The 25,677-nt window shown below is 37.6% G+C and overlaps 1 protein-coding gene across 5 annotated transcripts in view; it reads left to right on the plus strand.

The window, feature by feature from the left end:
- ABCA13 (ATP binding cassette subfamily A member 13) overlaps positions 1–25,677 on the plus strand; it is a 504,903-nt gene that overhangs the window by 188,398 nt on the left and 290,828 nt on the right. For all 5 annotated transcript variants that reach the window (XM_050785548.1, XM_050785549.1, XM_050785550.1 and 2 more), the window contains 3 exons: positions 18,374–18,488; positions 23,004–23,333; positions 25,176–25,245. In XM_050785548.1, the coding sequence (XP_050641505.1) occupies positions 18,374–18,488; positions 23,004–23,333; positions 25,176–25,245 (515 nt within the window). The remainder of the gene's footprint in view (positions 1–18,373; positions 18,489–23,003; positions 23,334–25,175; positions 25,246–25,677) is intronic.

A 25,677-nucleotide genomic window follows, 5' to 3' on the forward strand; every position in this document is an offset into this window, starting at 1 on the left:
CTGGACAGCATAGCAAGACCCCATCTCTACAGAAAATAAAATTAGCTGGGCATTGTGGTGTGTTCTGTAGTCCCAGCTAACTGGGAGGCTGAGAGGAGAGAATTGCTTGAGCCCAGGAGATTGAGACTGCAGTGAGCCCAGATCGTGCCACTGTACTGCAGCCTGGGCAACAGAGTGAGATCCTGTTTGGAAGAAAAAAAAGGCAAGAAAACTGTGAATGACTTAAATCTGCTCTGCTGTCACCCTGCTCTAGTGGAGACTGCAAAGGACGAGAATCAGAGCACCTCTTTAAAACTTGGTACTCAGTGCAGTTGGTGGTGGTGGTACATAATACATAATGCTTCAACTTTAATACGAACACTTTCCAATTACTAAGATCCTAGAAGAGAGGAATTAAAGTCAAAAAATGAAATAATTTTCTCTTCTCCCTTTGTCCCTACTCATCCTTCTTCATTTCCTCTCTTCGTGTGGTTGCTCCTCTTTTAACATGGTGTCTTTTTCCTCATTTTAAAAATTCTTGAAGTGCAAGTTATTTCATTCTTTTCTTATTTGACTTCTATTTTCTCAAAGAACCATACTTGGACTTTATAAATTCTCTCTTTTTTCTCATCTAACTTATTTCTGCTTTTATTTTTATTACTTCCTTTTATGTATCTTCAATATATTCTTTTATAATTTGAGACTAAATTTTAATTCATTATTTTTAGTTTTTTTCTTAAATATTTGTAGTTAAATATAATACGTAGGTACCTAAGGTAATGATTTTTCTTCAACTCCTACCTTATGCCCCACAGATCTCATATGTAGCTAACAATTTATTGTTTTCTAGATGCGTGCAGTACAGGTTTTTATTTTCTCTTTGACCCAAGAGCTGTTTAAATAAAGCTTCTTTTAATTTCCAGGTGGAAATTATCAAGAATTTTAAAAATATGAAAAACTATGTTTACTCATTTTACGTGTAATAAGAAATATACAAATTAAATCTACTCTGTAATAGCATGTTTTTACATACCAGATGGACGAAATACAAAAATTGCATCATATGCTACATTGCCAAATTCTGTTGCTAAATCTTAATTTCTGAATTGCAGTCAAAATATGATCCTTGTTATTTCTGTTTTGGTATCAAGTAATATATAGCCTACTTTTGTGAATGATTAGTAGGCACTCAAAAATAATTTCTAATTCCCTATTGTAGGGCAGAGAATTTGATCTGCATTAATTTTGCTATGTAGGATTTTTCTATCCTTAATTTATGTCCTCTTGGTCTGTCTTAGACTGGGATAGGTAAATTATAGTCCCTTGGTTGTCCTTCTCTCTTTTTCCTGTGGAGTTTGGCTTTTGAATATTTGTGCTTTGTTACTGTGTGCATTGCTATGAGTAATTGTGTCTTTTAATGCTTTGTGGACATAACTCTAGCTTGTATGGTATTGAAATGGTGAACTCTGCTTTTATTCTCTCTTCTTCACTGTCTCTTCCTCTTCTTCTTCTTTTTTTTTTTTTTTTTGCCTTTGGGTGTTTCTATTTGCTTGATATGCCTTTGCCCATCCTTTCATTTAAATTTTTTTCTGAAGCATTTTGTTTCAGGTGTGTCTCTTGTATGCATTATGTAGCTTATATAGGTGGCATTAATTCTTTGATAGTATAAAATGCAATTATAAATGTATATATATTGTCTTACCTCTATCTTGTGTTTCTTATGCTTATAATTTTTCTTTTAAGCTAATATTTAGTAATGTTTTCTTATTATCATAGTGGTTACCTTATAGTTATAACACTATATAAGTGATATAAACCCTTGCTTTTTTTACCACAAGCAATAAAAGCTTAAAATATGTTCTCTTATTTCATCATATATTTTCTCTTGTCCATCATGCCATTTTAGTTGGTATTGTTAATCTTACTTAATGTCATCTTTTGTACTGTTAAAGACACTTACACTAATATTCTACATTTGCCAATATTTTAAAAAATAGTATTTGAGTTTGGCACGCACCAACTTTTTCATCCTCTCTGACTCATTCCCCATTATCCTTCCATTTGTTTTTCATATCATTTCTGCATTTCAGGGAATAGTAGCGTTTGCAATCTGTCTTGTAACCTTAATTCCTATTTTTGCTTTAGTCTTGCTTTTACGGGAAAATGTACTCATTGCTTACCATTAGCCCTTTCACTGTAATTTACCAGTCATTATTTGGTGGGATGAAGTTTGCCATCTTGTAATTTCCTTAAGAAGCTCTGATAAGATAATATAACCTGAATTCTTATATACATAAAACTCTTTGTAGCATTTATATTTGAAGGATATCTTGGCTGAATATAAAACCCTTAGCTCATTCCTTCCTTAAGTATCCTGTAAAAATAGTAGCTCTATTGTGTTTGGTCTTAAATGTTATTATGGAGAAATCTGAGGTCACGTTGGTATTTTTCCCCTTTTATATGACTTGGTAATTTTGACAAGCTGCCAGTAACTTGAAAACTCAATAAATTTATAAGAGTATGTTTCATTGTTGAACATTCTAGGACAATTTTCCATGATGACAAGACACATCCTTTGGATGTGTAGATTTTAATTTTTTTTTAATGGAGACTCTTGATGTATTCCAGCTTTGCAAATTTAGAAATATTTAGTTTTTATTTTTCAGAGAGTTTAATTGCCTGCATTTCTTTTCCCTGTGTTTCTAATCAATAGATTTTTATGTTTTAAAAAACTCTATTCCTGTTTCCTTTAGTTGCTTTTCTTGCACCTATTTTCTACGTCCCTTACTGTATTTTGTGCAGCATCATTTCCGCCTGTGTTTCTTCCAATTTTATTCTCCTTTGTCTGATGGTTAGTTTTTTCCGTATATTTTTTCTAAGTTCTTCCAATTCACATTTCATATCTTTCTGCTACTTTACCATCTCATTAACTCAATTATTATGATTGTGCTGTGTGGTGTTTCTTATAGAGGGGCTTGCCTTGTTTAAATTGTTTAAATATATTTAAAGTGATGACAAAAAGTATGTTCACTATTATCATCTGTTCAATGAGACCAACTTTTGGGCATGAGTTTTTCACTTGTTAATAATTATGCAACTCTCAACCTCTTTTTATTTCTTGCACAAATGTTGTGCTAAATTTTTCTTACCATGGTTGTTACTCATCTGGAATGAATTGGATATTCCTGCCCAGGTATCTGCAAGAGGATCCTGTTGGTGGTGAAGACCAGGTGCCACTAATGACCATACAGCTCAAAAGCTTACTTTTCCATTGCCACAAAGGTAGAGTGCTTCCTGAAAACATATGGATTCCTCACATAACCTCCATCTTCTCTTTCCCTGGAAATAGGGTCTAGGAGAAGGCTTCTCACACTACTCAATGTAATTTTTTATTTTTTGCTTTTTCTTGTACACAATAGTTGTTCATATTGATGAGTTACTTGTGATAATTGGATACATGCATACAATATGTAATAATCAAATCAGGGTAATTGAGATAGCCATCACTTCAACGATCATTTCTTTGTGTTAGGAATATTCCAAAGCCTGTCTTCTAGCTATTTTGAAATGTACAAGTTACTGTTAACTACAGTTCCCTTAGTGTGCTATTGCACACTAGAACTTATCCCTTCCTTCCATTTGTACACACTAAACAACCTCTAATTATTTTCCCCTCCCCTTTACCCTTCCCAGCGTCTGGGTAACTCATCACTCTACTTTCTACCTCAATGAGTTCAATTTATTTTTAGCTCCCACGTATGAGCGAGAACATATATTTGTCTTTCTGTGTCTGGCTTATTTCACTTAACATAATGTCCTCCAGTTCCATCCATGTTGCTTCAAATGACAGGATTTTATTCTTTGTAATGGCTAAATAATATTCCATTTTCTATATATGCCACATTTCTTTATCTTTTTATCCATTGATGAACACTTAGGTTGACTCCATGTCTTAGCTATTGTGAATAAGTCTGCAATAAACATGGGAGTGCACATTTCTCTTCGATATACTGATTTTCTTTATTTTAGATATATACTCTGCATTGGAATTGCTGGGTCATATTCTAGTTATATTTTTTAGTTACTTGAGGAAACTCCATACTGTTCTCCACAGTGTCTCTACTAATTTACATTCCCACCTAACAGAGTATGGGTTTTCACTTTTCTCCACATCCCTGCCAGTGTCTATTATTTTCTCTCATTTTGATAGTAGCTATTTTAACTAGGGTAAGATGGTATCTCATTGTGGGTTTGATTTGCATTTTTTTGATGATTCATGTTGTTCAGCATATATTTGTATAACTGTTGGCCATTCATAGGTCTTTTTTTTTTTTTTGAGAAATATCGAGTCAGATCTTTTGCCTATGTTTTAATTGGATTATGTGGGTTTCTTGCTATTGTATTTGTTTGAGTTTCTTGTATATTCAGGCTATTAGTCCCTTATCAGATGGATACTTTGCAAATATTTTCTCCCATTCTGTAGGTTGTCTTTACACTTTGCTGATTGTTTCCTTTGTTTGCAGAAGCATTTTAGCTTGATGTAACATCATTTATCTGTTTTTGCTTCTGTTTTCTGTGCTTTTGAGGTCTTACACAAAAAGTCTTTGTCCAGAATCAGTGTCCTGAAACAGTTTTCTGATATTTTCTTCTAGTAGTTTTATTGTTTTGAGTTTTACATTTAAGCCTTCAATCTACTTTGAGTTGATGTTTGTATATGGTGAGAGATAAGGATCTAGCTTCATTCTTCTGTATATGGTTATCCAGTTTTTCCAGCATCATTTGTTGAAGAGATAGTCCTTTTCCCAATGTATGAGCTTGGAGCCTTTGTTGAAAATGTGTTGGTTACAAATATGTGGGTTTATATCTGTGTTCTTTATTCTGTTTCATTGGTTTATGTATCTGTTTTTATCCCAGTACCATGCTGTTTTGATTACTATCATTTTGTATTATATTTTGAAGTTAAGTAGTGTGATGCCTGCAGCTTCATTTGTTTTTTTCTCAGGATAGCTTTGGTTATTTTAGGTCTTTTGTGGTTCCATATAAGTTTTAGGATACTTTTTCTATTTCTGTGAGAAATGTCATTGGTATTTCAATAAGGATTGCATTGGATCTGCAGATTGTTTTGGGTAGTGTAGGTATTTTAACAATTTTTAAAAATCGATAAGCATAGGATATCTTTTCATTTTTTATGTCCTCTTTAACTTCTCACATCACATCAATATTTTATAGTTTTCTTTGTAGAGATCTTTCACTTCTTTGGTTAAATGTATTCCTGATATTTTTATTTTGCTAGCTATTGTAATTGGGAATGCTTTCTTCATTTCTTTTTCAGATCATTTGGTGTTAATGTATAGAAATGCTACTGATTTTTGTATGTTGATTTTGTGCCCTGAAACTTTACTGAATTTATCTACCAGTTCTAGCAGGTTTTTGGTGAAGTCTTTAGGTTTTTCTAAATATAAAATTATTTTATCTAGTAAACAAAGATAATTTGACTTTGACTTCTTTCTTATTTGGTTGCCCTTTATTTCTTAGTCTTGCTTAATTGCTGTATATAGGACTTCCAGCATTCTGTTAAACAAAAGTTGGAAAAGCTGTCTTGTTCCAGATCTTGGAAGAAAGGCTTTTAATTTTTTCCCATGCAGTATGATATTAGCTGTGGATTTGTTATATTTATTCTTTATTATTTTGAGACATGTTTCTGGTATACCCAGTTTCTTGAGAGTTTTTGTCGTGAAAAAATGTTGATTGTTATTAAATAGGTTCTCTTTTAGTACCTACAGAAATGCTCATAAGATTTTTGTTCTTCATTTTGTTAAGGTGTTGTACCACATTTGTTGATCTGCGTATGTTGAACCATACTTCCATTCCTGGGATAAATCTCATTTGATTATGATTAACAACATTTTTAATGTGTTATTGTATTTGGTTTGTTAATGTTTTGTTGAAGATGTTTGCCTTTATATTCTTAAGGAATATAAACCTGTATTTATTTATTTATTTATTTATTTATTTTTTGTTAAGTCCTTGTCTTGTTTTGGTATCAGGGTAATCCCAGCGTCATAGAACGAATTTGACTTCACTTTTTCCTCTTCAATGTTTTCAATAGTTGGAGTAGAATTGGTATTAGTTCTTTAAATGTTTGGTAGAATTCAATAGTGAAGCCATCAGGTCCTGGGCTTTTCTTTGATGAAAGACTTTATATTAGAGCAGAAATAAATAAAATAGAGACAAAAGCAAATAAAAAAGATGAACAAAACAAAAAGCTGGTGCTTTTATTGTTTTGTTTTTGTTTTATATTGCGATAAGTGACTTCAGGAAATTCTTTACAAGATTTGTTTTCTTAAAAGACCATGAAAATTTATAAATACATTGTTTTCTGAAAACCTGTGGTAAAACATTTAATCAATACAAAAAGGTAGAGTTAAAAATAAATCTCCCATTCCTGATAGTGAGCCACAATTTCCTCTCTCTAGGACAATAAATAAGAATACTTTTTTTTTTTTTTTTTTGCATATTCCAGGAATTTTCTATGCATAAGTACCATTTTGTATAATTTATTCAAAGTTCATTCAATATACACTAAACTCAAACATTAGCTCACTATACGTCTTTTCTGTACTTATTTGTTTTACTTAATGATACCTAGTGGAGAGTTCTCCATCTTAGGTTATATTGACCTCATTATTTTTTCTGTCCAAATATATTTCATTATGTGAATGTAGAATGTATTGTGTTTTATTTAGTGAAGCTTCTAATTGGTGGATATTAAATATGTTTTCCAGATTTTTAAAATATAATTTTAATTTTAATGTTAGATTCAGGGGGCACATGTGCAGGCTTGTTACATGGGTATATTGTGCGATGTTGAGGTTTGGGATACAGTTGAGCCTGTCACCCAGGTAGTGAACACAGTACCCAATAGTTTTTCAATTCTTGTCCCCTTCTTTCTCTCCCTTCTAATAGTCCCCAGTGTCTACTGCTGCCATCTTTATGTCCATGAGTATGCAGTGTTTAGCTCCCACTTATAATTGAGACCATGCAGTATTTGGTTTTCTGTTCCTGTGTTAATTCACTTAAGATAATGACCTCCAGCTGCGTCCATCTTGCTGCAAAGGACATGATTTCATTCTTTTTTCATGGCTGCATAGTATTCCATGGTGTATATGTACCACCTTTTCTTTATCCAGTTCACTGCTGATGGGCATCTAGGTTGATTCCATGTCTTTGCTATTGTAAATAGTGCTGTATTAAACATGTGAGTTCATGTGTCTTTTTGGTTGAACAATTTATTTTCTTTTGGATGTATACCCACTAATGGGATTGCTGGTATGAATGGTAGTTCTGTTTTATTTGAGAAATCTCCAAACTGCTTTCTACTATTGCTATTGTAAATAGTGCTGTGTTGAACATGTGAGTTCTTTGCTATTGTAAATAGTGCTGTGTTGAACATGTGAGTTCATGTGTCTTTTTGGTTGAACAATTTATTTTCTTTTGGATGTATACCCCCTAAAGGGATTGCTGGTTTGAATGGTAGCTCTGTTTTATTTGAGAAATCTCCAGACTGCTTTCTACAGTGGCTGAATGCATTTACATTCCCATCAACACCATCAACAGTATATAAGCATTCCCTTTTCTCCATAGCCTGGCCAGCATCCATTATTTTTGACTTTTTTTTCTTTTATTATTATACTTGAAGTTCTAGGGTACACGTGCACGACATGCAGGTTTGTTACATATGTGTGCATGTGCCATGTTGGTGTGCTGTGCCCATTAACTCGTCATTTACATTAGGTATATCTCCTAATGCTATTCCACCCCTCCCTCCTCCCCACAATGTTCCCCTTCCTGTGTCCAAGTGATCTCATTGTTCAATTCCCACCTATGAGTGAGAATATGCAGTGTTTGATTTTCTGTTCTTGCGATAGTTTGCTGAGAATGATGGTTTCCAGCTGCATCCATGTCCCTACAAAGGACACAGACTCATCCTTTTTTATGGCTGCATAGTATTCCATGGTGTACATGTGCCACATTTTCTTAATCCAGCCTGTCACTGATGGACATTCGAGTTGATTCCAAGTCTTTGCTATGTGAATAGTGCTGCAATAAACATATGTGTGCATGTGTCTTTATAGCAGCATGATTTATAATCCTTTGGGTATATACCCAGTAATGGGATGGCTGGGTCAAATGGTATTTCTAGATCCTTGAGGAGTCACCACACTGTTTTCCACAATGGTTGAAGTAGTTTACAGTCCCACCAACAGTGTAAAAGTGTTCCTATTTCTCCACATCCTCTCCAGCACCTGTTGTTTCCTGATTTTTTAATGATTGCTATTCTAACTGGTGTGAGATGGTATCTTGTTGTGGTTTGATTTGCATTTCTCTGATGGCGAGTGATGATGAGCATTTTTTCATGTGTCTGTTGGCTGTATACATGTCTTCTTTTGAGAAGTGTCTGTTCATATCCTTTGCCCACTTTTTGATGGGGTTATTTTTTTCTTGTAAATTTGTTTGACTTCTTTGTAGGTTCTGGATATTAGCCCTTTGTCAGATGAGTAGATTGCAAAAATTTTCTCCCATTCTGTAGGTTGCCTGTTCACTCTGATGGTAGTTTCCTTTACTGTGCAGAAGCTCTTTAGTTTAATTAGATCGCATTTGTCAACTTTGGCTTTTGTTGCTGTTGCTTTTGGTGTTTTAGACATGAAGTCCTTGCCCATGCCTATGTCCTGAATGGTATTACCTAGGTTTTCTTCTATAGTTTTTATGGGTTTTGGTCTAACATTTAAGTCTCTAATCCATCTTGAATTAATTTTCGTATAAGGAGTAAGGAAAGGATCCAGTTTCAGCTTTCTACTTACAGCTAGCCAATTTTCCCAGCACCATTTCTTCCCCATTTCTTGTTTTTGTCAGGTTTGTCAAAGATCAGATGGCTATAGATGTGTGGTATTATTTCTGAGGGTTCTGTTCTGTTCCATTGGTCTATATCTCTGTTTTGGTACCAGTACCATGCTGTTTTGGTTACTGTAGCCTTGTAGTATAGTTTAAGTCAGGTAGCCTGATGCCTCCAGCTTTGTTCTTTTGACTTAGGATTGTCTTGGCAATGCGGGGTCTTTTTTGGTTCCATATGAACTTTAAAGCAGTTTTTTCCAATTCTGTGAAGAAAGTCATTGGTAGCTTAATAGGGATGGCATGGAATCTATAAATTACCTTGGGCAGTATGGCCATTTTCACAATATAGATTCTTCCTATCCATGAACATGGAATGTTCTTCCATTTGTTTGTGTCCTCTTTTATTTCACTGAGCAGTGGTTTGTAGTTCTCCTTGAAGAGGTCCTTTACCTCCCTTGTAAGTTGGATTCCTAGGTATTTTATTCTCTTTGAAGCTATTGTGAATGGGAGTTCATTCATGATTTGGCTCTCTGTTTGTCTGTTACTGGTGTATAAGAATGCTTGTGATTTTTTCACATTGATTTTGTATTCTGAGACTTTGCTGAAGTTGCTTATCCGCTTAAGGAGGTTTTGGGCTGAGATGATGGGGTTTTCTAAATATACAATCATATCATCTGCAAACAGAGTCAATTTGACATCTTCTTTTCCTAACTGAATACCCTTGATTTCTTTCTCTTGCCTGATTGCCCTAACCAGAACTTCCAACACTATGTTGAATAGGAGTGGTGAGAGAGGGCATCCCTGTCTTGTGCCAGTTTTCAAAGGGAATGCTTCCAGTTTTTGCTCATTCAGTATGATATTCATCATGGGTTTGTCATAAATAGCTCTTAGGATTTTGAGATACGTTCCATCAATACCAAATTTATTGAGAGTTTTTAGCATGAAGGGCTGTTGAATTTTGTCAAAGGCCTTTTCTGCATCTATTGAGATAATCATGTGGTTTTTGTCTTTGGTTCTGTTTATATGCTGGATTACGTTTATTGATTTGCATATGTTGAACCAACCTTGCATCCCAGGGATGAAGCCCACTTGATCATGGTGGATAAGCTTTTTGATGTGCTGCTGGATTCGGTTTGCCAGTATTTTATTGAGGATTTTTGCATCAATGTTCATCAGGGATATTGGTCTAAAATTCTGTTTTTTCGTTGTGTCTCTGCCAGGCTTTGGTATCAGGATGATGTTGGCCTCATAAAATGAGTTAGGGAGGATTCCCTCTTTTTCTATTGATTGGAATAGTTTCAGAAGGAATGGTACCAGCTCCTCCTTGTACCACTGGCAGAATTTGGCTGTGAATCCTTCTGGTCCTGAACTTTTTTTGGTTGAGAGGCTATTAATTATTGCCTCAATTTCAGAGCCTGCTATTGGTCTATTCAGGGATTCAACTTCTTCCTGGTTTAGTCTTGGGAGAGTGTAAGTGTCCAGGAAATTATCCATTTTTTCTAGGTTTTCTGGTTTATTTGCATAGAGGTGTTTATAGTATTCTCTGATGGTAGTTTGTATTTCTGTGGGGTTGGTGGTGATATCCCCTTTATCATTTTTTATTGCATATTTGATTCTTCTCTCTTTTCTTCTTTATTAGTCTTGCTAGCGGTCTATCAATTTTGTTGATCTTTTCAAAAAACCAGCTCCTGGATTCATTGATTTTTTTGGAGGGTTTTTTGTGTCTCTATCTCCTTCAGTTCTGCTCTGATCTGAGTTGTTTCCTGCCTTCTGCTAGCTTTTGAATGTGTTTGCTCTTGCTTCTCTAGTTCTTTTAATTGTGATGTTAGAGTGTCAATTTTAGATCTTTCCTGCTTTCTCTTGTGGGCATTTAGTGCTATAAATTTCCCTCTACACACTGCTTTACATGAGTCCCAGAGATTCTGGTATGTTGTATCTTTGCTCTCATTGGTTTCAAAGAACATCTTTATTTCTGCCTTCATTTCATTATGTACCCAGTAGTCGTTCAGGAGCAGGTTGTTCAGTTTCCATGTAGCTGAGTGGTTTTGATTGAGTTTCTTAGTCCTGAGTTCTAGTTTGATTGCACTGTGGTCTGAGAAACAGTTTGCTATAATTTCTGTTCTTGTACATTTGCTGAGGAGTCCTTTACTTCCAACTATGTCATCAATTTTGGAATAAGTGTGATGTGGTGCTGAGAAGAATGTATATTCTGTTGATTTGTGGTGGAGAGTTCTGTAGATGTCTATTAGGTCTGCTTGGTACAGAGCTGAGTTCAATTCCTGGATATCCTTGTTAACTTTCTGTCTCATTGATCTGTCAATGTTGACAGTGGGGTGTTAAAGTTTCCCATTATTATTGTATGGAAGTCTAAGTCTCTTTGTAAGTCTCTAAGGACTTGCTTTATGAATCTGGGTGCTCCTGTATTGGGTGCATATATATTTAGGATAGTTAGCTCTTCCTGATGAATTGATCCCTTTACCATTATGTAATGGCTTTCTTTGTCTCTTTTGATCTTTGATGGTTTAAAGTCCATTTTATCAGAGACTAGAATTGCAACCCCTGCTTTTTTTTTGTTTTCCATTTGCTTAGTAGATCTTCCTCCATCCCTTTATTTTGAGCCTATATGTGTCTCTGCATGTGCGATGGGTCTCCTGAATACAGTAAACTGATGTGTCTTGACTGTTTATCCAATTTGTCAGTCTGTGACTTTTAATTGGACCATTTAGTCCATTTACATTTAAGGTTAATATTGTTATGTGTGACCTTGATCCTGTCATTATGATATTAGCTGGTTATTTTGCTCGTTACTTGATGCAGTTTCTTCGTAGCATTGATGGACTTTACGTTTTGGCATGTTTTTGCAATGGCTGGTACCGGTTGTTCCTTTCCATATTTAGTGCTTTCTTCAGGATCTCTTGTAGGGCAGGCCTAGTGGTGACAAAATCTCTAAGCATTTGCTTATCTGTAAAAGATTTTATTTCTCCTTCACTTATGAAACTTAATTTGACTGGATATGAAATTCTGGGTTGAAAATTCATTTCTTTAAGAATGTTGAATATTGGCCCCCACTCTCTTCTGGCTTGTACAGTTTCTGCCGAGAGATCTGCTGTTAGTCTGATGGGCTTCCCTTTGTGGGTAACCTGACCTATCTCTCTGGCTGCCCTCAACATTTTTTCCTTCATTTCAACTTTGGTGAATCTGGCAATTATGTGTCTTGGAGTTGCTCTTCTCAAGGAGTATCTTTGTGGTGTTCTTTGTATTTCCTGAATTTCAATGTTGGCCTGCCTTACTAAGTTGGGGAAGTTCTCCTGGATGATATCCTGGAGAGTGTTTTCCAGCTTGGTGCCATTTTCCCCATCACTCTCAGGCACACCAATCAGACGGAGATTTGGTCTTTTCACATAATCCCATATTTCTTGGAGGCTTTGTTCATTTCTTTTTACTCTTTTTTCTCTACACTTCTCTTCTCACTTCATTTCATTCATTTGATCTTCATTCACTGATACTCTTTCTTTCAGATGATTGAGTCGGTCACTGAAGCTTGTTTATTTGTCACATAGTTCTTGTGTCATGGTTTTTATCTCTGTCAGTTCTTTTAAGGTCTTCTCTGCATTGATTATTCTAGTTATCCATTCATCCATTCTTTTTTCAAGGTTTTTAGTTTCTTTGTAGCTGGTTACATAGTTCCTCCTTTAGCTCTGAGAAGTTTGATCAACTGAAGCCTTCTTCTTTCAGCTCATCAAAGTCATTCTCCATCCAGCTTTGTTCCATTGCTGGTGATGAGCTGCGTTCCTTTGGAGGGGGAGATGTGCTCTGATTTTTTGAATTTCCAGCTTTTCTGCCCTGCTTTTTCCCCATCTTTGTGGTTTTATCTGCCTTTGGTCTTTGATGATGGTGACATACTGATGGGGTTTTGGTGTGGGTGTCCTTTCTGTTTGTTAGTTTCCTTCTAACAGTCAGGACCCTCAGCTGCAGGTCTGTTGGAGTTTGCTTGAGGTCCATTCCAGACTCTGTTTACCTGGGTATCAGCAGCAGAGGCTGCAGAAGATAGAATATTGCTGAACAGCAAGTGTTGCTGTCTGATTCTTGCTCTGGAAGCTTCATCTCAGGGATGTACCCAACTGTGTAAGGTGTGAGATGTCTGTCTGCACCTAGTGGGGGATGTCTCCCAGTTAGGCTACTCAGGGGTCAGGGACCCACTTGAGCAGGCAGTCTGTCCATGCTCAGATCTCAACCTCCGTGCTGGGAGAACCACTGCTCTCTTAAAAGCTTTCAGAGAAGGACTTTTATGTCTGCAGAAGTTTCTGCTGCTTTCTGTTTAGCTATGCCCTGTCCCCAGAGGTGGTGGAGTCTACAGAGGCAGGCAGGCCTCCTGGAGCTGTGGTGGGTTCCACCCAATTCGAGCTTCCTGGCAGCTTTGTTTACCTACTTAAGTCTCAGCAATGGCGGGCACCCCTCCCCCAGCCTCACTGCCACCTTGCAGTTAGATCTCAGACTGCTGTGCTAGCAATGAGGGAGGCTCTGTGGGTGTGGGACCCTCTGGGCCAGGTGTGGGATATAATCTCCTGGTGTGCCGTTTGCTAAGACCCTTGGTAAAGCTCAGTATTAGGGTGGGAGTTACCTGATTTTCCAGGTGTTGTGTGTCTCAATTTCTCTTGGCTAGGAAAAGAAATTCCCTTCCCCCTTGCACTTCTCAGCTGAGGCGATGCCTTGCCCTGCTCAGCTCTTGCTGATCGTGCTGCACCCATGGACCAGCATCGACTGTCTGACACGCCCCAGTGACATGAACCTGGTAGCTCAGTTGAAAATGCAGAAATCACTTGTCTTCTGTGTCCCTCACACTTGGAGCTGGAGGCTGGAGCTGTTCCTATTTGGCCATCTTGGGCACCCCCCACTATTTTTGACTTTTTAATAATAGCTATTCTGACTAGTATGAGATGGTATCTCACTGTGGTTTTGATTTGCATGTCTCTGGTGATTTTTGATGGTGAGATTTTTTTCATGTTTGTTGGCTGTGTGTATGTCTTTTGAGAAGTGCCTGCTCCTGTATTTTGCCTGCTTTTATTGGGGTATTTGTTTGTTGAATTGTTTAAGTTCCTTATAAGCTGTGGATATTAGACATTTGTTGGATGCATAGTTTGCGAATATTTTCTTCCATTCTGTAGGTTGTCTGTACTCTGTTAATAGTTTCAAAGAGGTGTTGTTTTTTTTAAGATGAAATCAACAAATTTTTAGCTAGATTAAGAAAAAAGAACGAAGACTCAAATTAAATAAAACTGGAAGCACAAAAGGAGACATTATAACTGATACCACAGAAATACAAAGGACCAGTAGCGACTATTATGAATATACACCAACAAATTGAAAAACCTAGAAGAAATGGACAAATTCTTGGATACATACAACCTATCAAGATTGAACGATTAAGAAATAGAAAACCTGAAAAGACCAATAATGAGTAACAAGATCAAGGCAGTGACAAAGCTATCCAATTTATCATGCAACTTGACACCCACCTAACATAATCTGTTTCATATATTTTGCTTCTCAGAGTGTGCTGTTTGCTTTTAAGAAGTTTTTTTTTTGTTTGTTTTTTTTTTTTTTTTTTTTTTTTTTTTTAGACAGGGTCTTGTTCTGTCACCCAGGTTGGAGTGTGATGGTACAATCATGGGTCACTGCAGCCTCAAATTTCCTGGGCTCAAGTGATCTTCCCACCTCAGCCTCCCAAGTAGCTGGGACCACAGGAATGCACCACCACATCTGACTGATTTCTTGATTTTTTTGAACAGGCAGAGTTTAACCATGTTTCCCAGGCTTGTCTCAAACTCCTGGGCTCAAGTGATCCACCTGCCTCGGCCTCTCAAAATATTGGGGTTACAAGAGTGAGCCACTGCATCCAACCAAGAAATATATTTTCAATGATGCATTTTGAGATCTGCAGAAGGTGGGATTTTGCTACAGAATTCTCTCCTATTCACATTTTTGTGTGACTCTCACATGAACTTGATTTTTTTAAGCACCATTTCAAATGCTTCATGTCTCTTCTAAACATTTATAAAAAATTGAATGTTTGTCTTTTTTTCTTCTCTTTTTGATTTTAGACCAATTTTCAGGAGCATATAAGAAATTGGCTGGGTTACATAGCCATGTCTTGTAATCTATCATCTCCAATTTCTTAGGCTATTCTGTTTCTACCAAATGACCTCAGTCTGACATGTCTGTGCAGAGTGTCTGGGTACTCTCTTGTATCTGAGGTAGGTGCTCCAAGATCTTCAGAGCTAGGTTGATCCATCTCCAAGCCTCTCAAGACTTTCTCCTTTACAAAGCTTTAAGGGATTGATAGAATGCACACATGGTTCAGAAGTCTGACCTAAGGTAACTTCTGAATCAACAACTTAGAAAAGAATCTTAGATAATGCTTGTGCATGATACTTATGGACTCTTTTGTAAGATTCAAGTTGCTGCAAGAATAGAGTTCAGTAGTCATCAAGTCCACTACCATTTAGAAAAAAAAAGTATGCAAACAAATAGACAAACTTCTTCAACCCTCCAAATAAATTCAGTATTAGTTGTCTAACTTTACAAGTGATCTAAGCTTCCTCTCTGTGGTAAATTGTGTTACTTTGGGAGAACAAATGGCATTTGCTGATAGACAAGTATATGGAGTTTATGGCACTTCCTCTTCATAGACTGCTACCTGCTCTGACCACTACAAAAAATAATGCTTTTTAAAAAACCTAGAAAGTCTCAAAACTGGAAATTTAAAAGACTCTGCCTTCTGCAAACAGTCATTGTATAGCATAGAAGTTAACCATATTTAACTTTCCCCTTCCTTCCTTCCTTCCTTCCTTCCTTCCTTCCTTCCTTCCTTCCTTCCTTCCTTCCTTCCTTCCTTCCTTCATTCCTTCCCTCCCTCCCTCCCTCCCTCCCTCCCTCCTTCCCTCCCTCCCTTCTTTCTTTCTTTCTTTCTTTCTTTCTTTCTTTCTTTCTTTCTTTCTTTCTTTCTTTCTTTCTTTCTTTCTTTCTTTCTTCTCAACTCCCTGCAACCTCTCCCTCCCGGGTTCAAGTGATTCTCCTGCCTCAGCCTCCTGAGTATCTGGGATTACAGGCATGCACCACCACACCCTGCTAATTTTTGTATTTTTAGTAGAGACAGGGTTTCACCATGTATTGGCCAGGCTGGTCTTGAACTCCTGATCTCAGGTGATCCACCTGCCTCGACCTCCCAAAGCACTGGAATTATAGGCATGACCCACTGCACCCAGCACATATTTAACTTTCAAACGTGACCTGCCAAGTTGACAGCTTGTAAAAGTTGCCTTAAGCAGAAAAGTGAATAAAAACAAAGAAGCGAATTTCCTTTTCTTTGTTACACATTCATGTATTTATTAATAAGTATTTGGCTTCCATTATGAGGCAGGCCCTTGCCAGAGCAAGGAGATACAGTGGGAGGTCTTCCTTAAGGAGCTTAGATTTTGCAGACATCAAAATTTTTGAACGTCCTCCATGCTGTCATTAATACTATGAAGGAGAAGTTCTGGAGGGCCTCTGAGAGGCTACTTCCGCAGGGCAAGTGTCCAATCTGGACATTTTCCTGTCTCCAGGGCCACAATCTTTGTTGGGGACCCCTTGTTTCTCATCTAGACTGCTGAGTCTGCTGTAGCCTTCTGACCCCTCGCTTCACAGGCTTCCCCACCTGTACCCCATTGTCTACATAGCATTTCGTGGTCTTTTTAAAAACACTGTGCACCTAACTATGCCACCTCTCTGTTTCTCTCTCTCTCTTCCTTTTAAAGTCTTTTCAATGTACTTTCTTGTTGACTGAATAAAATATAGAACTTACCCTGACATGAAAGATCCTTGCATGATCTGTCCTCTGCTCATGCTCTGACCCCATCTGCTGCTGTTGCATGAAGGCCTTGGCTGCTCCTGACCTGTGTTCTGTTTGCTCCAACCTCGGGTCCTTGCCCTTGTTTCCTTTGCCTGGAGCAGTCTCCCTTCGGATACCTGTGTGACTCATTTCTTTACTGCGTCCGCTTTCTGCTCGAGTATTTTTTTTCCGCTGTCAGCTCAGCTAATCACCCTGTCTGAAATAGCATTCCTTCTCACTTTTGGTTAAACTGGTTCTTTTTTCCTCATAGCGTTTAACACTACCTGACATTATGCGTCTCTGTTTTAGTTCTTTCTGTGTTGCTATCACAGAGTACCCAAGACTGGGTAGTCTATAAAGAAACTAAGTTTATTTGGCTCATAATTCTGGCAGGAAATCCAAGATTAGGCAGCTTGTCTGGTCGGCTTCTGCTGAGGGCATCATGCCACTTCAACTCCTGGCGGAAAGTTTAAGGGGGAGAGGGTGTGTGCTTCATACATGAGAGGCAAACTTGCTTCATAACAGCCAGCTTTCTCAAGAACTATTCCAATACCCTGGAAACTCATCTTGTCTCATGAGAACTGCATTAATCCATTCACGAGTGTGGAGACCCCATAACCCAAATACTTCTTAAAGGCTGCATCACCTCTCAATACCATTACATGGGCAATTAAATTTCAACATGAGTTTTGGCAGGGACAGAACATAGCAATCTGTGTTTATTGGATTATTTTACGTCCCTTCTCACCTTGCCAACATACTAGAATGAAAGATCCTTAATGGCAGGGCCTTTTACTGTTTGGCTCATTCATGTAACACCAGCCCAGTAACGTGGCTTGTACCTGTGGTTGGTCTCAATGTTGAATAAATAATTATTACATGGATTTAGAGCTCAGAGAGTATGTGGTGGGAAGACAGAGGGTCCAACTTGAGGTAAGGATGCCTACATTTAAAGGCAGGTAAAAGAGAAGTTGCCAAGCTGTGGGTGCAAAGCTGGGAGTTGTTCTGGAAGCTAAGAGGAAAGAGAGGAGAAGGGAATGACCAAAGTCATCAAACATGTCTGAGAACTTAAGAAGGAAAATGACTGGATAATTCTCATTGGATTTTGAGGCATGACTGTCACTGATGCCCTAGATAAGAGTCATTTCAAGTGTATATTAGAAATGGAGCCCAGTTAGAGTGGGTTGAAATGTGAGTGTTGGGAAAATAGGAAGGCTTTCACTTGCCAATTTTCACATATTTTGTAGATGATAATCTATGATCAATTAATATCAATAATTGAAGATAGATAATGGTTCCAACTAAGTTGGGGAAATGGTAGGCATGGATTAATGACCTGCTTTGCTCCAACCTGCTCTGCCTATGGCAAGTGTCACAGAGTATTGTGGTTGGACTATGGCTCTCTGAGAGACCTTGAACCAGTTGTGTCTCCTTCATGAGTTCCTTCATGAATTTGCACACCTACAAAATCAGCACACCAATCATGGCCCTCCTATCTAAGTCATAGGCATGTAGAAATGACCAAAGGAGACATCGCTCCTGAAAGTGCTTTGTAACTTGAAAGAAAAATGTAAAATATTAGTAGAGTCATTTTGCTTGCCTCTGGATGCTGACTAAACTATCCCCTTACAGATTCCTGAGCAACGTTGGTTTCTTTTTTCCACTGATACTGATGCTGACGTGGATGGTGTCTGTGGCCAGCATGGTCAGAAAATTGGTGTATGAGCAGGAGATCCAGATAGAAGAGGTAAATATCCTTAAACCTCACCTGGGAGACAAAGATGGGGAAGCTGGGGACTTTGGAAATGGATCTTGTCCCATAACTAACCTGAGCCTCTCTGTTTTGCTTCCCTCTCCTCTGCTGGGGTTCTGGTGTACAAAATAGCTGAGTCCCTGTTCCAGAAAGATGATTTTATGTTGAAGTCTGAAGCAATGCCAGAGTTTAACAGATATTTTCCATTGACATGAAAGAAAGTCAAAGAATAGCCATACAAGATTGCAAGAACAAAGCCAATGTTCCTCATTCAGCAAATTTTTTTCAAACCCAGAAAAACACAGCAGCAGACTTCCCATCTTAATTTATGCTTAGAATTTTTTTATGTAGAGGCCCTGCTATTTTTGTTGTAATACTGTTATAAAACTTAAACTATCATAACTTAATTTTTTTTTATTTCCATAGGTTTTTTGGGGAACAGGTGGTGTTTGGTTACATGAATAAGCTATTCAGTAGTGATTTCTGAGATTTTGGTGCACCCATCACCCGAGCAGTGTTCCTGGTACCCAATGTATAGTCTTTTATCAGTCACCACCCCCAACCCTTTACCCAAAGGGTTGTGAGTCCCCAAAGTCCAGTGAATCATTCTTATGCCTTCGTGTATGATAGCTCAGCTCCCACATGTGAGTGAGAAGATATGATGTTTGGTTTTGCATTCCTGAGTTACTTCACTTAGCATAAGAGTCTCTAATTCCATCCAGGTTGCTCTGTATGCTATTATTTCATTCCTTTATATGGCTGGGTAGTATTCCATGGTGTGTGTGTGTGTGTGTGTGTGTGTATGCTTTTTCTTTATTAACTCATTGATTGATGGGCACTGGGTTGGTCCCATATTTTTGTAATTGTGAATTGTGCTGCTATAAACATATGTGTGCAACTATCTTTTTCATATAATGACTTCTTTTCCTCTGGGTAGATACCCAGGAGTGGGATTGCTGGTTCAAATGGTAGATCTACTTTTAGTTCTTTAAGGAATCTCCACACTGTTTTCCATAATGGTTGTACTAGTTTACATTCCCACAAACAGTGTAAAAGTATTCCTTTTTCACCGCATCCATGCCAACATAGATTATTTTTTGATTTTTTAAATTATAGTCATTCTTGCAGGAGTAGGGTGATATTACATTGTGGTTTTGATTTGCATTTCCCTGATAATTAGTGATGATGAGTATTTTTCCATATGTTTGTTGGCCATGTATCTATCTTCTTTTGAGAACTGTCTATTCATGTCCTTAGCCCACTTTTTGATGAGACTATTTGTTTTTTTCTTGCAGTTCTCTGTAGATTCTGGATATTAGTCCTTTGTTGGATATATAGATTGTGAAGATTTTCTCCCGCTCTGTGGGTTGTCTATTTACTCTGCTGATTATTTCTTTTGCTGTGCAGAAGCCATTTAGTTTAATTAAGTCCCATTTATTTATCTTTGTTTTCATTTCATTTGCTTTTGGGTTCTTGGTCATGAAGTATTTGCCTAAGCCAATGTCTAGAAGGGTTTTTCTGATGTTATTTTTCTAGACTCTTTATGGTTTCAGGGCTTAGATTTAAGTCTTTTATCCACCTTGAGTTGATTTTTGTATAAGGTGAGAGATGAGGATCCAGTTTCATTCTTCTACTTGTGGGTTGCCAATTATCCCAACATCATTTGTTGAATAGGATGTCCTTTCCCCACTTTATGTTTTTGTTTGCTTTGTCGAAGATCAGTTGGCTATAAATATTTGGGTTTATTTCTGGGTTCTCTATTCTGTTCCGTTGGTCTATGTGCCTATTTTTATACCAGTACCATGCTATTTTGGTGACTATGTCCTTATAGTATAGTTTGAAGTCGGGTAATATGATGCCTCCAGATTCGTTCTTTTTGCTTAGTCTTGCTTTGACTGTGTGGGTTATTTTTTTGGTTCCATATGAATGTCAGGATTGTTTTTTCTAGTTCTGTGAGGAGTAATGGTGGTAGTTTGATGGGAATTGCATTGGATTGCAGATTGCTTTTGGCAATATGGTCATTTTCACAATATTCATTCTACCCATCCATGAGCACAGCATGTGTTTCCTTTGTTTGTGTCATCTATGATTTCTTTTAACAGTATTTTGTAGTTTTCCTTGTAGAGGTGGTTCACCTCCTTGTTTAGGCATATTCCTAAGTATTTTATTTTATTTCTTGTAGCTATTGTGAAAGGGGTTGAGTTCTTGATTTGATTCTCGGCTTGGTCACTGTTGGTGTATAGCAGAGCTACTGATTTGTGTACGTGAATTTTGTATCCTGAAACTTTGCTGAATTTACTTGTCAGTTCTAGGAGATTTTTGGATGAGTCTTTAGGGTTTTCTAGGTATATGATATTATCATCAACAAACAGCAACAGTTTGACTTCCTCTCAACTGATTTGGATGCCCTTCATTTCTTTATCTTGTCTGATTGCTCTGACTAGGACTTCCAGTACTATGTTGAATAGTAGTGGTGAAAGTGGGCATCCTTATCTTGTTCCAGTTCTCAGAGGAAATGCTTTCAACTTTTCCTTGTTCAATACAATATTGGCTGTGGGTTTGTCATATATAGCTCAGACCATAGTGGAATAAAATTGGAAATAAACTACAAAAGGAACCCTCAAAACCATGCAAATACATGGAAATTAAATAACATGTTCCTGAATGATCATTGGGTCAAGAATGAAATAAAGATGAAAACTAAGTGAACTGAATGATAATAGTGATACAACCTATCAAAACCTTTGGGATATGGCAAAAGTGATGCTAAGAGGAAAGTTCACAACATTAAATGCCTACATCAAAAAGTCTGAAAGAGCAAAAATAGACAACCTAGGGTCACACCTCATGGAACTGGAGAAACAAGAACAATGGAAACCCAAACCTAGCAGAAGAAAAGAAATAAGAAAGATGAGAGAATAGCTAAATGAAATTGAAACAAAAAATACATTTAAGTCTTTACTCCATCTTGAGTGAAGTTTTGTGTAAGGTGTAAGGAAGGGGTTCAGTTTCAATTTTCTGCATATAGCGACCAGTTTTCCCAGTACCATTTATTAAATAGAGAACCCTTTTCCCATTGCTTATTTTTGTCAGGTTTGTCAAAGATCAGATGGTCATAGATGTGTCGTCTTATTTCTGAGATCTCTATTCTGTTCCACTGGTTTATGTGTCTGTTTTTGTTCCAGTACCATGATGTTTTGGTTACTGTAGCTTTGTAGTATAGGTCAAAGTCAGGTAGTGTGATGCTTCCAGCATTGTTTTTTTGTCTTAGGATTGTCTTGTCTATACAGGCTCTTTTTTTAAATTTTGGTTCCATATGAATTTTAAAGTAGATTTATCTAATTCTGTGAAGAATGCCAATGGTCGTTTAATGGGAATAGCATTGAATCTCTAAATTACTTAGAGCAGTATGGCCATTTTAATGATATTGATTCTTCCTATCCATGAACACAGAATGTTTTTCTCTTTGTTTGTATCCTCTCTTATTTCCTTGAGCAGTGGTTTATAGTTCTCCTTGTAGAGGTCCTTCGCTTCCCTTGTTAGCTGTATTCCTAGACATTTTATTCTCTTTGTGGCAATTGTGAATGGGAGTTCATTTATGATTTGGCTGTCTGCTTGTTTCCTGTTGGTGTATAGGAATGCTTGTGATTTTTGAACATTGATTTTGTACCCTGAGACTTTGCTGAAGTTGCTTATTAGCTTAAGTAGCTTTTGGGCTGAGATAATGGGGTTTTCTAGATATAGGATCATGTCACCTGCAAACAGAGACAGTTTGACTTCCTCTCTTCCTATTTGAATATGCTTTACTTCTTTCTCTTACCTGTTTGGCCTGGACAGAACTTCCAATACAATGTTGAATAGGAGTGGCGAGAGAGGGCATCCTTGTCCTGTGCCAATTTTTAAGGGGAATGCTTCCAGCTTTTGTCCGTTCAGTATGATATTGGCTATGGGTTTGTCACAAATGGCTCTTTTTTAAAAATTTAACTTAATTTTAAGTTCCAGGATACAAGTGCTCATGAAAATCAAATACCAGGCTTGAGGAGGCAATGTCCTTCCCAGGGCCCTTTACAGGGTGGTATTTGCAAGCAAGCAGATTTACCTTTCCACTGGTCCACCTTCTTTTTTTTTTTTTTTTTTTTGAGGCGGAGTCTCCCTCTGTCGCCCAGGCTGGAGTGCAGTGGCCGGATCTCAGCTCACTGCAAGCTCCGCCTCCCAGGTTTACGCCATTCTCCTGCCTCAGCCTCCCAGTAGCTGGGACTACAGGCGCCCGCCACCACGCCCGGCTAGATTTTTGTATTTTTTAGTAGAGACGGGGTTTCACCGTGTTAGCCAGGATGGTCTTGATCTCCTGACCTTGTGATCCGCCCGTCTCGGCCTCCCAAAGTGCTGGGATTACAGGCTTGAGCCACCGCGCCTGGCCATGGTCCACCTCCTTTCTCCTACTATCTGATTTGTTCTTCCTCAAGTATGCATTCTGTGGTAACCTTGGGCTTGTTCTCTTTTTGATAGTATCTGCGGATGATGGGAGTGCATCCAATGACCCATTTCCTGGCCTGGTTCCTGGAGAACATGGTTGTGTTGACCGTAAGCAGTGCTGCTCTGGCCATCATTCTGAAAACAAGTGGCATCTTTGCACACAGCAATGCCTTTATTATTTTCCTCTTTCTCTTGGATTTTGGGATGTCAGTCGTCATGCTGAGCTACCTCTTGAGTGCATTTTTCAACCAAGCTAATACAGCGGCCCTTTGCACCAGCCTGGTGTACATGATCAGCTTTCTGCCCTACATAGTTCTATTGGTTCTACATAACCAATTAAGTTTTGTCATTCAGACATTTCTGGTAAGTAAGTTGTTTTGTAAAAATACAAAATAAAACAAAACTGCAATCTATCTAACAAAACAAGACCAACCACCCTCACCTTTTCAATTTGTCATATTCAATTTGTCACATGGGTTTTCTGATATCCGCTTTTTAAAATCTTATCCACAAATGTAAACCATTGAAACTGCAGTGTTTTTGCTGGACAGCAGCCCCTTAAGAATATCCAGTTTTTACGTAACAGAGACTTTCTGCAGACTCTGGAAAATAAGCGGCATTCTTAAGGAAGCATATAACTTTATTTTCTCTTTCTTTCATGCATGGAAAATAATAGATTTCTAAAGATATTTTAGAAGCAAAAAATCAGCATTTTTTCTTGAAGCATTATGAATTACATCACATTGAGTAGAAAAATCTCTCCGTTAGCAACGTCAGAGTCACTCGTCCATTTAAAATGTACCTCCTAAAAAAGTGTGATAACACTTTCAGGTCTGTGACATCAAATACGTAGAACATAAAAAACGTATTCATTATTTTATGACAATTGCTGGCAAGCACAGTGCCTGAAACATAGTAGGAACTCAATCAAAGCGAGGGTGAACCATCCCTATTAAAATGATCTCTTCAGAGAGCCAGTGGCATCACTGTAAACACTTGCACTGCACTCAAGGCTATTCTCTCCAGTAGGTCAAGTGACTTCCTAAAATTGCAGTCTGTTGAGAGATATGACAGAGTCTTAACAGAGACTTTGGGGAGATGTCAAGGAGACCTAGATCACAGGGCTGCTCGGGGTATTTAAAGGCCCTTAAAAGTCCTTTTGTCCAGCACAGGAGAAAGCCCCAGTGCTTCACTCACTTATTGGGAGCAGAACACCTTCTCTGCTCATTTAGGGCCTAGAGTAAAATATTTACATGAAAGCCAACTGAGTTTTCTTCAACTTCAATAAATGATTCAAAGCTCTCTGGTTTCTACTAACCATGTACACACAACATAGATACACATGCAGAATGAAAAAGTGGTTCTATTCCATCAGTGTTTTATCTATTGATATGTGTTCATTGGTGTTGATTGGCTTATGTCACATTTGTAAAAATTCATAACCAATAATTTCATATTAGTGTTAAGTAGATGTTTTCAGAATAATTAACACAAGTGGGACCATTCACGGTCCTTCCCCATATACTCCTTGTACATAGAAAAGGAGTCATCCACGATCTGACCTAATTTTCAAATGGTGGTGTTTTTAATTTTACCTCGGTTCTTATATTTGTGGGTTCTATGCATATAAAATTTGATTTTCTTTTTACATATTCAAATGCTTTTTAGCAAATAAAAAATATCTAACTCTGATACATTGTATTTTTTAATGTAAGAGTTTTTTTAATGGGGTTTCTTTCTAACATAAGACCTCTCCACTGAGATAAAATAACATTTTTCTTCAATACGCCTTCTTTCTAGTGTAGAATAGTGTATGTATTCCATCAGACAGCCTGCAGTATGCTCCAGGGCATTCACTTAATAATAAAAAATGGTAAATTGCTCTATTCCATTTTTCACTGTTTTGTGTTACACATTCTGTGTATGATGCATTGGATTTATGACACTTCAAGCATCTCAGTAAAGAGAAATAATTCCTTTTAATGTTAAAAACTAGCTTGTTATCATGCTTTTCAGAGTGGACTGACATTCCACTATGTTTTTCAGATTAAAATATTTAAATGACTGCCTGAAGCGATGGTTGGGCATCATCAGAATGAAAAGTTGTTACGACTTCTCTCTTTGAATTAAGTGTTGTGGATTTTCTGTGTCCCAATCAAACACTAACGTTCAGTTTTTCTTTTCACTCCATCAATCTGTGGGCAGTGCCTTCTCTCCACAACTGCCTTTGGACAAGGAGTATTTTTTATTACATTCCTGGAAGGACAAGAGACAGGTAAGAGCATGCATGTGTAAAAAGTAACTCTCAGTGAATCACCTTTTTGGAAATTAATAGTTATATTGCAAGTGATCCAGTAGGAAGTCTTCATTATCAAGTAGAGCATTCAGAATGAGATTCGGATATCTGGTTTCACTGTTGTATACACCTCCCATTGTCTGGTAGCCCCAGTTTTGAGAACATTTAAGAATAATCATGGCATCCCTTGCTTCAGACACTATCCAGGTCAACCACCCAGCCAATGCTCGGGTCTTCCTTATACCACCCCTGACGTCGGGTCAGGTGAGTGACCTTCTGAACCTTCCAAGAGTAGGGTATGCAAATGTGTTCATCTGTTAGATCAGGGGTCCCCAACCCTTGGGCCATGGAGCAGTCCATGGCCTGTTGGGAACTGAGCCTTACAGCAGGAGGTGAGCAGCAGGCAAGGGA

The sequence above is a fragment of the Macaca thibetana genome, chromosome 3, assembly GCF_024542745.1.
Source record: "Macaca thibetana thibetana isolate TM-01 chromosome 3, ASM2454274v1, whole genome shotgun sequence".
NCBI classification, from domain to species: Eukaryota; Metazoa; Chordata; class Mammalia; order Primates; family Cercopithecidae; genus Macaca; species Macaca thibetana.